Source organism: Eurytemora carolleeae, unplaced genomic scaffold (genome assembly GCF_000591075.1).
Source record: "Eurytemora carolleeae unplaced genomic scaffold, Eaff_2.0 scaffold604, whole genome shotgun sequence".
Taxonomy (NCBI): Eukaryota; Metazoa; Arthropoda; class Copepoda; order Calanoida; family Temoridae; genus Eurytemora; species Eurytemora carolleeae.
In genome coordinates this window covers 71108-86969 of record NW_019396514.1, presented here as the reverse complement: position 1 = coordinate 86969, position 15862 = coordinate 71108, and the positions used below count along the sequence as shown (strand labels likewise).

At 32.1% G+C, this 15862-nt stretch overlaps 1 protein-coding gene across 1 annotated transcript in view; it reads left to right on the top strand.

Moving 5' to 3' along the window:
* Window positions 1-12319: 12319 nt before the first annotated feature.
* The window catches only part of LOC111704689 (glutamate receptor ionotropic, kainate 1), a 32694-nt gene continuing 29151 nt past the window's right edge, over window positions 12320-15862 (top strand). Inside the window, exons 1-4 of the mRNA XM_023477002.1 lie at window positions 12320-12400; window positions 13109-13160; window positions 14166-14221; window positions 15160-15220. Of these exons, the coding sequence (XP_023332770.1) occupies window positions 12357-12400; window positions 13109-13160; window positions 14166-14221; window positions 15160-15220 (213 nt within the window). The 5' untranslated portion in view covers window positions 12320-12356. The remainder of the gene's footprint in view (window positions 12401-13108; window positions 13161-14165; window positions 14222-15159; window positions 15221-15862) is intronic.

Below are 15862 nucleotides of genomic sequence, written 5' to 3'. Positions count from 1 at the left end.
AATTTTAGTAAATGAATAAAGCCACAAACTCATATTGTCTAATCATTTCTATCTTTGCAACCTGATATTTCAAACTTTGATTATTTGATCCTACATAATTCATAGTTTGAAATATCTAAGGTCTACGACATTGGGTTGCAAAGATATAGAGATTTTTAAACCAAAGTTTGTTGCAAAGACTCAATTCCTTATTAGATTGTTTAAATAACATTTAGAAACTATTAAATTTTTATCCTTATATCTTTGCAATCCAATGTCGTAGACCTTAGATATTTTAAGCTTTGAAATCTGTCAGATCAAATAATCTAAGTTTGAAATAGCATAGGTTTGAACCATCAGGTTGCAGAGATATAAGGAATAGAAAATTTCAGTTTGTGGCAAAAACTCAGTTCCTTTATAATTGCTTTAACACTATTGACGTAAATTATCATTAATGAGCAATATTAAAGGGAGCGTTCACTGATTTGGGCGTTCAAGCTTATTAGCTATTGGTTAGTATTGGTCTTACTTTTTAAAGACAACTGTGGCCGGAAAAAAGCCGATTTTTCGTTAAAAATTTGAGCGCAATATTTGATGTGTTGTATCGATGTCTTGGATTCAAAAAAAGTTTTAAATATAAATTAAACTATATTATTTAATAGTTTATTGTAAATGTCATGATTTTAATTTTTTTCTTAAACTTTCTATTTCTAACATAACATTCTTTTATCGCATTGAACATTTTGTATTGCTAGTCTGTAAAATGCTGAAAAGAACGCGCGGCATGCCAAATGAAAGAGTGCGCGCATACGGGAACGGGATTATAAACTATACTTTGGTATTTAATAATAAATTAGACAACTGATTGAGGGGTGTCATATCATACGAGGGGGGGGGGGCGGAACTAACATTTTCGACATTTTTGGCAATAACAGACATCTGTTGGAGGAGGGAGGGAAGGCAACCTCCCTCGCACAGCTTCCGAACCTCATTTTTCATATTTGCGGCAGTGCATGTCCCCAGAGGGCTTCCGAACCTCCCCCAAACAGTCTTCCGGGAAGGATCTTCCATTTATAATCGTCAATTTCTACTTAAAATGGGACTAATTTGATTATTTAAGTATGGTAGTCGATCTATAGTATCCTTAACATTTGCATGATATTTTTTTACAATCAAAGTTCAGGCTGGAAAGACTTAAACTTTTTAGATATTGTTTTGAAATTGTATTTGTGTTCCGTTTTGATTTGGGGCATTCACTTAATCCCCATACTTATTCAGAAGCAATATTGAGAACATTCTGTCTAACACATTCAATGTTCGGAACTTGATGATTTTTAATTTGATACTATCTTACCTTATCTCTGAGTCATTCTGTCAGGTCTCTGTTCACATCTTCTTCACCTGAACTCCCAACCTGTACTTTATTTTGGCAAAGAATAAGGGAGATTTCTCCTCTACTAAGACCTGTACGGTCCTCCCATGTACTCATAAGGAGCTGTAATCCTACTCCTTCCGGTCGACCAGCCTGCCTCTACCTAGCTGACCTGAACTGGTCTAGCTGAGCTAGTAGGTGGTCGACCTAGTTGACCTGCCAGCCCTGCAAACGGAAGCTTGGGTGGGTTGGTCAACCCTGCTGACCGGCTCTAAGCTGTATGCTAAGCAATAATCTCAATCCTGCTGACCAGCCTGTTGTTGCCAGCCGGTCAACCTGGTCCCCCGGGCCACTGTCCCAGGTATTGTGAACCGTGTTCACAAGCCCTGGGTGAAGCTACCTGGAGGACCCAAAGAGAAGAGAGGGTAGTTTCCCCTCTTCTGAAAGAGATCCTTGCAAAGGGGAGGAGGGTGGGGGCCGAACATTTTTCCTGAGTAAATCTGTGCTCTTTTTGCCGGCAACTAGCTATTGAAAATGGCTGCCAGAGCCGATACTAGCGCCTTCTGTTCCCCTAGCGGTTGGTTAAATTTGCAAGGCGCCAAATTCAAATATCTCAGAGATAAAGTACATATTATCAACTCTCTAAAATTAATTCAAGAGATTCCATATTCCCTTGAACTTGTAAATAAAGAAATTATTTATATGAAGTTAATTTACCTGCAAAATAATGCATGCAATGAGAAAAGGCAATTTCTGCAATGCTCAAGTTAAAGAAAATCTATATGTATTTCAAATCTGCTTTCAAAAAATATCTCAATAACTAGAAAAAAAAATTAACAAACAGATATTTTTTTTATAAACAACAATTTATGAAGAAAACTTTTTTATATTTGTACTTCCTAAAAGTTATTCATAAAAAAGCGCCAGCCATTCCAAGATTTGTTGATAAAATATATCTATAAAACAAAACTACGTTCTCCCCAAACTTTGATTGTAAAAAAAATACTGTGCAAATGTTAAGGATACTATAGATTGAGTAGTGTGCTTAAAATATCGAATTAGTCCCGTTTAAAGTAGAAATTTACGATTAGAAATGGAACATCATACCCAGAAGACTATTTGAGGGAGTTTCTGAAGCCCTATGGGGACGCACACTGCCGCAAATAGGTAAAATGAAGTTCGGAAGCTGTGCAGGGGATGATTGCCTTCCCTCCCTCGTTGGAAAACTAACAGAAGCTATGTATGTGTGGAGAGAACCGAATACTAATTACTGTGTACTAAATGTATAAAATATTTTTATGCTAACCCGTGTGTACTGTGTACTGCATGTATAGAATGTTTTCAATGCTAACCCGTGTGTACTGTGTACTGCATGTAAAGAATATTTTCAATGCTAACCCCTGTTTACTCTGTACTGCATGTATAGAATATTTTCATTGCTAACCCGTGTATAGTGTGTACTGCATTTATAGAATATTTTGAATGCTAACCCGTGTGTACTGTGTACTGCATGTATAGAATATGTTCAATGCTAATCCGTGTGTAGTGTGTACTGCATGTTTAGAATATTTTTAATGTTAATCCGTGTGTAGTGTGTACTGCATTTTGAGAATATGTTCAATGCTAATCCGTGTGTAGTGTGTACTGCATGTTTAGAATATTTTTAATGATAATCCGTGTGTAGTGTGTACTGCATTTTGAGAATATGTTCAATGCTAACCCGTGTGTAGTGTGTACTGCATGTTCAGAAAATTTTCAATGCTAATCCGTGTGTAGAGTGTACTTCATGTTGAGAATATGTTCAATGCTAATCCGTGTGTACTGTGTACTGCATGTTAAGAATATGTTCAATGCTAATCCTTGTGTTGTGTGTACTGCATGTATAGAATATTTTCAATGCTATCTCGTGTGTACTGTGTACTGCATGTATAGAATATGTTCAATGCTAATATGTGTGTAGTGTGTACTGCATGTTTAGAATATATTCAATGCTAATCCGTGTGTAGTGTGTACTGCATGTTGAGAATATGTTCAATGCTAATCCGTGTGTAGTGTGTACTGCATGTTTAGAATATTTTCAATGCTTATCCGTGTGTAGTGTGTACTGCATGTTGAGAATATGTTTAATGCTAACCCGTGTGTAGTGTGTACTTCATGTATAGAATATGTTCAATGCTAATCCGTGTGTAGTGTGTACTGCATGTTTAGATGTTTAGAATATGTTCAATGCTAATCCGTGTGTAGTGTGTACTCATGTATAGAATATGTTCAATGCTAATCCGTGTGTAGTGTGTACTGCATGTATAGAATATTTTCAATGCTAACCCGTGTGTACTGTGTACTGCATGTATAGAATATGTTCAATGCTAATCCGTGTCTAGTGTGTACTGCATGTTTAGAATATTTTCAATGCTAATCCCCGTGTGTAGTGTGTACTGCATGTATAGAATATGTTCAATGCTAACCCGTGTGTAGTGTGTACTGCATGTTGAGAATATGTTCAATGCTAATCCGTGTGTAGTGTGTACTGCATGTATAGAATATGTTCAATGCTAACCCGTGTGTACTGTGTACTGCATGTATAGAATATGTTTAATGATAGAATATGTTCAATGCTAATCCGTGTGTAGTGTGTACTGCATTTTGAGAATATGTTCAATGCTAATCCGTGTGTAGTGTGTACTGCATTTTGAGAATATGTTCAATGCTAACCCGTGTGTAGTGTGTACTGTATGTTTAGAATATTTTCAATGCTAATCCGTGTGTAGTGTGTACTGCATGTTCAGAAAATTTTCAATACTAATCCGTGTGTAGTGTGTACTGCATATTGAGAATATGTTCAATGCTAATCCGTGTGTTGTGTGTACTGCATGTTTAGAATATTTGCAATGCTAATCCGTGTGTAGTGTGTACTGCATATTGAGAATATGTTCAATGCTAGTCCGTGTGTAGGGTGTACTGCATGTTTAGAATATTTTCAATGCTAATCCTTCTGTTGTTTTACTGCTTGTATAGAATATTCTCAATGCTAACCCGTGTGTACAGTGTACTGCATGTATAGAATATGTTCAATGCTAATCCGTTTGTAGTATGTACTGCATGTATAGAATATGTTCAATGCTAATCCGTGTGTACAGTGTACTGCATGTATAGAATATGTTCAATGCTAATCCGTGTCTGTCTAGTGTTTACTGCATGTTTAGAATATTTTCAATGCTAATCCATGTGTAGTGTAAACTGCATATTGAGAATATGTTCAATGCTAATCTGTGTGTACTGTGTCGTGTGTACTGCATGTATAGAATATGTTCAATGCTAACCCGTGTGTAGTGTTTTCAATGCTAATCCGTGTGTAGTGTGTACTGCATGTTGAGAATATGTTCAATGCTAATCCGTGTGTAGTGTGTACTTCATGTATAAAATATGTTCAATGCTAACCCGTATGTACTGCGTACTGCATGTATAGAATATGTTCAATGCTAACCCCTGTTTACTGTGTACTGCATGTTTAGAATATTTTCAATGCTAACCCGTGTGTATGTATAGAATATGTTTAATGCTAACCCGTGTGTACTATGTACTGCATGTATAGAATATGTTCAATGCTAACCCCGTGTTTACTGTGTACTGCATGTACAGAATATTTTCAATGCTAATCCGTGTGTACTGTGTACTGCATGTATAGAATATGTTCAATGCTAATCCGTGTGTAGTGTGTACTGCATGTTTATAATATTTTCAATGCTAACACGTGTGTAGTGTGTACTGCATGTATAGAATATGTTCAATGCTAACCAGTGTGTACTGTGTACTGCACGTATAGAATATGTTCAATGCTAACCCGTTTGTACTTTGTACTGCATGTATAGAATATGTTCAATGCTAATCCATGTGTACTCTATACTGCATCTATAGAATATGTTCAATGCTAACCCGTGTGTATGTAATGTGTACTGCATGTATAGAATATGTTAAATGCTAACCCGTGTGTAATGTGTACTGCATGTATAGAATATGTTCAATGCTAACCCGTTTGTACTGTGTACTGCATGTATAGAATATGTTCAATGCTAACCCGTGTGTACTGTGTACTGCATCTATAGAATATGTTCAATGATAACGCGTTTGTACTTTGTACTGCATGTATAGAATATGTTCAATGATAATCCATGTGTACTGTGTACCGCATCTATAGAATATGTTCAATGCTAACCCGTGTGTAATGTGTACTGCATGTATAGAATATGTTCAATGCTAATCCGTGTGTACTGGTACTGCAAGTAAAGAATATTAGAAAGCCTGCGAAAAAAAGAAATGTCTGAATCAGCTATTTCTCCTATTTGGACTAGTACAGAAATTCATCTGGAAAGTTAAACGTAAAAATAAGGCACATTTTTACTATCTTAAAACTGTTTATACAAACTTAAATAGTTTAAATTACTGCAAACTAGTCAGCTTTGTAACCTTGTAGATCCATTAGTTTTGATTTTACGCATTAGAAGAACAAATTTATCCTGTAACATGCAGTGAATTTTAGATTTATGACTACAAAGCAAGAGTTTTTTATAATGCCGTATTCTCAACATATTTAAGAGTTTGATATATCAATTGCTGTCTATATTTCAATTTCATTGCTATTAATTTGCCTTAAATAAGAATTAAAAGCAGAGTAATACAATTACATAAATATTTTGTTCATTACTTATTTGGGCAAAAAAGGTGTGGTCGGAAGAAATACTGGTGAGTTGTGACGTCATTTTTGGTGCAGATAAGATAAGGGTGTGGTTTGCCTTCCCCTGCTCTTAGCACATCGTAGATAAGGTTAAAAGTGTAAAAGTATTGAAATTGTGTGAAAATAAAGAATTCCCTGTCCAGTAATATTTTCCAGTTCTAGGCTTCACCAAGGAGCTATTATCCATTCTTATTTTAGCAATAAAACAATATATATATTACCACCACTAATACTACTTTCAATACATGAACAGTATGTTTAACAAGCCAGAGTGGGGGGGGNAATATACAAGAGGTATATTCTCTTACATCTTATCAGAGTCACATTATGTTGTGATCTTTATATAGAAGTCAACATATGACGTAGTAGTGTAATATACGAGAGGTATATTCTCTTACATCTTATCAGAGTCACATAATGTTGTGACCGTTATATAGAAGTCAACATATGACGTAGTAGTGTAATATACGAGAGGTATATTCTCTTACGCAGGAAGGGTCAAAACCTAGTTCATCCTAACCAAATATTTAGCGACGTACGGTACAAATAATTTATTAATGATTAAAAATAACAAAGGAGTCTTGATACTAGTTATCCGAGAAATAAAGCTGAGGTTGTGTTCCGACTAACAATCCAATTTTCTCTTTTACTCCTTGATTTGAAGGTTCGTCGTCAACTGTCTGTAGTTTCTGTACAGGTTAACCAGCCCACCCCACTGGTCAAAATCCTAGGTGAATGTCCTGGGAACTCCAGCATCCCCGGGCCTCTTTACTTTAACATCAGGTTAAAAATAGATTTCAAAACAGAATCTACACAAATGGAGAATTAGGATAAATATTCTAAGTTCGCAAAATCATCGTATTGCTCAGCTGCTTCAGTAGGTATATACTGCTTGAAATATTTCTTTAAATATTGGCCTAAATATTTCAAAATATTTTAACATTAAAACATTTAGATCAAGACAAATTTTTTTATTTTGATTTATACAAATATCTTTCAAATTTTCAGATAGCTCTTTTGAACCAAAAAGAAAATATGATTATACCTCCCTTGGTAAATTAGAGAAATTTCTTTTGAAGTATTTAAACTGTATGTAGTACTGGGCCAGTTGATAATTTTCAGACCTTTAAATGGACTGTATTATACATTAACCCTGCACTAATAGTTACCAAAAGAACTCGTTCAGCCTTAGCCTAGTAGTAAACATTGCAAAAATATTAATAACACAAATGATCAGTTGTCTACCACACTAAGAATATTTCCATCTGATATCATATAAATATTTTAAAATATTGTAAAACTTTATTAAAATAAATTATTAAAGCTAAAATTAACAAAAATTATTTTCATAAAAAATTGGATTTTTTTAAAACGTTTCCCAGTCCTGGTTTTTTATTGAATTAAATTGTTCCTTTCTCCAGTTTAGATCTTGAACCACACTTCACAGTATCAAGTTAACACCAGCCGCCGAGACATGTCTACCAGTTTAAAAAATCATCTAATGGACATTAAACGAAAATTAGTAAATAAATTCAGAGATTTTAAAATTTTGAGTATATCTAATTACAAATTACAAATATTCATAATAAAATAAAGAAAATTGTCATAATATTAATACTTTAAAAATTTTCATAAAAAATATTTAGTGTTTAAAATGAAAAAGGACAATAAATAAGTTTTTGTAACAATTTTTCATCGCAACATCCTATACAATTGGGCCAAACAGGATGTTTTATAGATAAATAGAACAATATAGAGTCATGACATTTTATAGACATGACACTACATGGAAATATACTTTGCTTGTCTGTTAGTTTGCTCGGCCTCAAATTTTGTTTGGGACATCGCATGAGACAAAGACCCCATCGAAGGTTATAGATATTCAAAATTTTAACAAACCTGCCTCTAATCAATTTCAATTTTTGCAAAATTTTCTAAATCTACGAAAAAAAAACTTCAAAAATTTGTTTCCTATTTAAAAGGCTTAGTTTCATGGACAAGGCATTATAGACAGGATTTTTCGAAAATATGACGAGGACATATTTTTGACGGATACTTCAGTCCATAGGAAGGAAAATGGTTCCTAAATAAAAGAATTTTTAAAAACTTACTTTTTGATATTTTTTTCTATGTCTACACTATTATTTTTACAATTTAAGAAAACAAATTTTTATATGTCAATTAATCTATGAAATTTACTATCTAAATATGTCCTATATCTATGAAATGTTTTTATCTTACAAATATTTTCTCACTGAAATGTTCACACGTCTTGTATTTTTTTTCGTATACTGTAAAATTATAGACAAAATGTATTCAAGAAAAGATAATTTTTCTGGGCTAATTAAAATATAATATATTAAATAAAATTAGATAATCAAATTATTTCCTTAATGAAGATTAATTTATGTATTGTATACAGAGTAGAACAGGGATTTATCTTACTTTTTCCTTTTCACGTCAAACTAAAGTAAATTGCACATAAGATTAAAATCTTTTATGTTTTCAATCATAACTCCTCTTAAGGAAGGGCCATAATTCCTCTTATTTAAGGACTACAACTCCTCTTATGAAAGGGTCATAATTCCTCTTGTTTAATGACTATAACTCCTCTTATGGAAGAGCCATAATTCCTCTTGTTTAAGGACTATAACTCCTCTTATGGAAGGGCCATAATTCCTCTTATTTAAGGACTACAACTCCTCTTATGAAAGGGCCATAATTCCTCTTGTTTAAGGACTATAACTCCTCTTATTGAAGAGCCATAATTCCTCTTGTTTAAGGACTATAACTCCTCTTATGGAAGATCCATAATTCCTCTTATTTAAGAACTATAACTCCTCTTATGAAAGACTCTAACTCCTCTCATAAAAAGGGCCATAATTCCTCTTTTTAAAGGACTATGGAAAAGAACAAAAATTTTACATATTATGACCGGGTAAATTTGCTCTCTTATAATTATTACATAAAATCAAAACCTGAGGAGCAATAAGTTTACAAGGTTGTTCCAGAAATGTCGCAAACATTTGACCTTTTGTCGTATTTATGCAGTATTTTACAGTTTTAGAAGTTTTTCACAGTAGTGTTGCTTTTCAACCTTATTTACAATTTATTTCGAATAAATTTAGTTTCTACTTGATCTAAAGTTCAAGCCTAATTCAAACAATTTCTACTAATCTTGGTTTACATTTTACAAATCTTAACCCTACTCCTGCTGGGAGGGGGGGGGTCAATTTGACCCCCCCTCTAGTTTTGATTACACAACTCAAAAAGAATTGGTCTGAGGCTGTAGAAATTTTCTGACTTTTCCTAGATACCCAAAGCCAAAGTTTAGGCCTAAAACCGGGCTTTAATACTAACTGCCTGAGTCCTAAGGCACACTGCCTGAATGACTGCTTTTTCCTGTAACAAACTTAATCTTTGTTTTGAACCACTTCCACTTGTTAGATTTTGATAAAATTTAGCTTTTTGGAAAGCCTTTTACATAAGAAAAAGAATTGCACAAGTTTTGCGAAAGAAAATTGCAAATTTTTTTAAAACAACCTGTCAAAGGAAATTTGCACATTTTTAGTTTTTCTTGATTAAAAATCAGGAAATGGCATGGTCAAGGGCTTTTCAAAAATTTATACTTTTTCTTTTTTTGGACAAATTTCTTTCTGCAAACATTTTTACTATATAACTGGATTTTGCGATAAAAAATCCAATTTTGCAAATTTGCAAATTTTTTTGCAGATTCTAAAATTAGAGCACAAGAGCTTTCCAATGATGTATCATTTGTCATATTTGGACATCAAACATGGGATTTATAGGGGGGGGGGTCATATTGACCCCCCAGCATATCCTGGTTTTTTAAGTACCCCAGCAGAGATAGGGTTAATTCATATAGGTTTCAATCTCATAGTTCACATTTTACTGATCTTAAACTCGCAATTTTATAATCTCATAGTTCACATTTTACTGATCTTAAACTCACATTTTTATAATCTCATAGTTCACATTTCACTGATCTTAAAACTCACATTTTTATAATCTCATAGTTCACATTTTCCTTATCTCATAGTTCACATTCTCCTTATCTCATAGTTCACATTTTCCTTATCTCATAGTTCACATTCTCCTTATCTCATAGTTCACATTTTCCTTATCTCATAGTTCACATTCTCCTTATCTCATAGTTCACATTCTCCTTATCTCAAGACTCACATTCTCCTTATCTCAAGACTCACATTTTACTAATCTCAAGATTTACATTTTACTAATTCCGAGCATATATTTTACTAATTTCAAGACTTATATTTTACTAATTCCAAAGCATATATTTTACTTATCTCAAGACTCTAATTTAACTAATCTCGACAATGCATATTCTTTACTATCTCGAATCTTACATTTTAAAACTTATATTTTAATAATCTTGATACTCACATTTTTACTAATCTAGAGAATCACATTATACTAATTTAAATACTCACATTTTTCTGATCTCAAGACTCATATTTTACTAATCTCAGTCTTAACACTACTCACATTTTACAAATATATTTAAATTCACATTTTCCTAATATCAAGACTTATATTTTACTTATCTGTACTCTGTAGAATCACATTTTACTATTCTGCAAACTCAAATCATAATTTACTCACGGCGAACCGTTTGCTATAAGCTCAAAGTTTACATTTAGCACATTTTCGAATAAAAACTGCAAAAAATACTTAGATTCTAAATCTTAAGATAGAATATTTCTAAGAAAATCCCTAACATTGATCTTGTTGTACACATTATATCAATACGATGAAGACGACTTGTATATTAAAGTTTTGATTTTTAAAAAGTTTACAAGTAATCAAGGAGAATATTTTTTTAATTTACAGCTTCTCTTGACTTCTTTGTTTATGTGTATCTACTATCCATGCTGATAAAAAAAAAAATTGAAATCTAAAGTCGGCTTTACTGTATTGATATAATCGACTACCACTGTATAATGGGTATTTGGGGCAGAGTAGATTGAAAAATATTATTTATTGACAACAAAATCGATAATAAAACTGCAAAACTAAACATTTAATATTGTTAAATGTCAACAATATTTGTAGTTTTCAAAATATTATGGTTTCCAATATTATGGTTTCCAATATGCAAAATTAGAATCTCGTAATACATGATATATTTAAATTATCAGACCTATTGTGTACAAAATATCAAAATATTGCAATTATAAATGGAAGCCGTGTGTAAAACAAATTAATTGTTACAGAAATATGATGTAATGATAAAGCATTAAATCCTTGGTTAAAAATGTTTATTAACTGCATATTTACAAATACCATGCAAATTTTACCGATAATAATAAAAATATTAGAAATTTCCATATTGTTGAACAAATTGATAAACAATATTTAAAATTTGATATTTTTCATAGCACCGAAGATTCCCCTCAGTGGTATCATTTTTCATTTTTTAATGGTTAGGGTGCTAGGGAGGTGTTAAAAAAATGACATAAAGAAGGTCGAAATATTTTAAAAATAAAAATTAAAGTTTTAACAAAAAAAAATTTTTACACATTTTTATATCAATTTTTCAAGGAATATTCTTTGAAACAGATCGAAGTTTACTTTAATAAATTGTCTTGTTAAAATCAACTAAAGGGTTTCCACGAAATGGCAAAATCTTTTGCGCAAATGAAACTCAACGAGTTTTGCGCGCGCGGTTTTGCGCTTTTTTTGGGCAATTTGCGCAAACCCGGAAATATTTTTTGCAAAAGTTGCGCATTAAACAAAATTTTAGTTTTGCGCAATTTTTTTTACGCAAATTGCGCATAACCGCAAGTTTTAGGCAAAATGTAACTTTTTAGGCAAATATATGAATTCTGTCAAGTCTAATAATCTTAGTTTAAAATATCAGGTTCACACCACCAGGTTGTAAAGATATAGGAAACAGACTATTTTAGTGCATGGCAAAAACTCAATTACATTCAATTATTTTTGATTAAAAGTTTTTTGAGCTTTTTCTTTCCTGTAACCTCAATTTTATTTTCTTATTATGAACTACACTTCCTCCTAAATGTCCTCCACCTCCTCCTACATGTCCTTCACCTCCTCCTACATGTCCTCCACCTCCTCCTACATGTCCTCCACCTCCTCCTACATGTCCTCCACCTCCTCCTACATGTCCTCCACCTCCTCCTACATGTCCTTCACCTCCTCCTACATGTCCTCCACCTCCTCCTACATGACCTGATGGTCTAAAATGGATATATTTCAAGACTATGTAAAATGTTGAGCTCAGGATTTTCTCTTCTAGTTCTGATGGTTGTCAGGTATTTCTGAAGAATATAGATATGGCAAAAATAACCTTACTTTTTTTCGAAATTAATCAACAACTTTTTGTTTTTGAGATCAATGAGTTTTTTTCACATTCCACCCCCCCCCCTTTTCTCCCCCCTCTCCCAAATCTGAAAGAAGTTCTTTCCCCAAGGTTAAAAAATATATGATTCAATCAAATGTCGTCTTATATCATTCAAAAATAAAAATAAATATCTTCTGAAGCAGTGTATTTTATAATATAATAAAGAGGTTGTTGCCGAATTAGATTATACCTTAAAGGGACTGTAAGCGTAATTCCAAGTGACCCTCCATACAGAATCTGAATTACAGATGGCAATGCGAGTCTTAAAATCTTTGTCTGATCAAGTATAATATATTAGATATTAATGTTTATAATTTAAAAAAAAACAATGGCAAGTGACTTGTGCATTTCTACTACAGGAAAACACAAGGAATCATTAGAAACTAACACTTTTAAGCCCACAGAAACTACAATATTATTGATCATATAAGGTTTCAAGGGTACAGTTGTAAATCGAACGTTGTTATCTTTGCATGGAGGGTCACTTAAAACTACATGTACAGTCCCTTTAAATTATTTTTAATGCATCACTTTTTTGCAATACTTCTTGTATTTTAAAGCTTAAGTTTTAATTCGGAATAGGGTTAACAGTTTTCCAGGTTCTTCGTTTATTTTTCAGGACGGAATGTCGTCTTCCTGAAGCATTTACGGTAGCGGCTATCTTTGATCAGGTGAACGCTCAATATAATGTAATTAATCACATCTGTTCGTAAACTTTTGCTCCTAAATTATACAGGGTTTCTTAAAAAACAAGCCAATTCAGAGACGACCATAAAATTATTTTTTATCTTGGGTTTTCATATTTCTTATTTCCTTATAAAAGTTGACCTACATTCCCGTGGTTCTACCGAGTTTTCCAATCAACAATTTAGGCAAATCTTTAAAAAAGTTCCTGAGTTATGATCGGACATATCTACAATATATACATACAAGTTGAAATGTCTATTTGAAGCGACTGTCGTTTAAATTCAAGTAACTAAGTTTTTCAATCGCGTTATCAAGAAATCGTCATGTTTAGTTGGATTGGTATCTGAAAAAGAATATCTTTTCCAGGATACTAATTTAACGCTGGATTTTTTCAAGTATACTGATTTAACGCTAGAATTTTCAAGGATACTGATTTAAATCTGGAATTTTGAAGGATACTGATTTAATGTTGGATTCTCCAGGATAATTTTTGAACGCTGGATTTTCCAGTATACTGATTTAACGATGGATGTTTCCAGGATATTGATTTAACGCTGGGTGTTTTAAGGATAATGATTTAACACCGGATTTTCAAGGATACTGATTTAATGATGGATATTCCAGGATACTGATTTAACGCTGGATATTCCAGGATACTGATTTAATGTTGGATTGTCCAGGATACTGATTTAATGCTGGGTATTCCAAGATACTGATTTAATGATGGATTTTCCAGGATACTGATTTAATGATGGATATTCCAGGATACTGATTTGATGCTGGATTTTCCAGGACACTGATTTAATACTGGATTTTCTAGGATACTGATTTAATGTTGGATTTTCCAAGATACTTATTTAATGTTGGATTTTCAAGGATTCTGATTAAATGCTGGATTTTGCAGGAAACTCATTGGTCGTTGAATTTTCCAGTATACTGATTTAACGCTAGAATGTCTAGGAAACTGATTTAATGCTGCATTTTTCCAGGACACTGACTTAACGTTGGATCTAATGTTTGTTAATGCAATCAAGAAGGTTAACAGGTAAAATGTTTTCCAGAAAGGAACTAAAATCAAAATTATTGTAAGTACAGTGATCGGCGTTCTTATCAATACAATGAAGACGGCTTTTCTATTTAAGTTTGATTTCTAACAAGCTTTTTATCAAAATTACAAGTTTACAAGTAAAGAAAGAGAAGCAGTTAATTGACAAGTTATCTTTGTTTCCTTGTTTATGTACATATCCATGCTGTTTGAAAGCTAGGTAGAAATAACAAAAAATCATGTCGTCTTCATATATGCGACGACGACTGTACAAAAATTGAGAATAAAGAGCTAGAAAGATTGTAATTAGTGTAAAAACAATAATTTCAAACATTCTTGAGTGTAAAAGAGAAATACTGAGAAAAATTATCTTTTGACTGGATAATTTATTATTTATGTATTAATATTATATTTACTAGCCTTATAGTGCGCTTTGCGCCCATCTTCTAAATTAATTGTTAACATGTTCTCTTTGTGTACATCGTAAAACAAAACAAAAATAATTCGCGGATTTTCACAAAAAAATTCGTGGATTTTCAAAATTTTCAAAAATTTAATGAAGATCAAATTTTGATGGAGACAAATATTTGAAATTTTGATCATTCATAAACCTTCCCTGGGGTCAATTGATGTCCCACAAAAAATTTGGGCCCGATCGGTTCAGCCGTTTTGACGTTTATCGGATACAAACAAACAGACAGACAAGCCAAATTTATATATAGATTGTTTATTATTATATTTATTATTTATTATTATATTTATTATTTATTATTATATTTATTATTTATTATTATATTTATTATTTATTATTATATTTATTATGGTTAGATTAAGAGGACGTTCAAAAAAATTAAAGTGCCAAAGCATAAACACTCAAATGGGGACGTCGAATCGAAAGCCTCCATCTTATTTCTTAAAGGGCTAACATTTTTTTTTAGAATTCCAGGTTTTCTGCCGCCTGGGTTAGCCTTAGTTCCTTTAATTCAACGGATTCCAAGGGTATCTTTTACTCTATTTTTAATACTTAGATCTAGAATCTAGATATTTTATCTAGAATCTAGATATTTTGATCTAGGTGCTTACTTAGAATTTAGATATTTTTATCTAAAATCTATATTTCTTTATCTAGAATCTAGATATGTTTATCTAGAATCTAGATATTTTGATCTGGAATCTAGATATTTCATCTAGAATCTAGATATTTTATCTAGAATCTAGATACTTTTATCTAGAATCTAGATATTTTGATCTAGAATCTAGATACTTCATCTAGAATCTAGATATTTTATCTAAAATCTAGATATTTTTATCTAGAATCTAGTAACTATTATCTAGAATCTAGATATTTTTATCTAGAATATTGATACTATTATCTAGAATCTAGATTTTTTTTATCTAGAATGTAGATATTTTTATCCAGAATCTTGATTTTTTATCAATCTTATATAATTTTTTTTCTAGAATCTAGATATTTTTATCTTGAATTCAGTCATTGACATTTTTATCTATTTTCCTACAGTCAAAGACGTTTTTATCTGTTTTTTTTAACCATTTAGATTGTTTCACCAAAAACATTTTTATACATTTTTTGGCCAAATTGCAAATACAAAGCAACTTTTGAACATTTCTATTTTCGGCTAA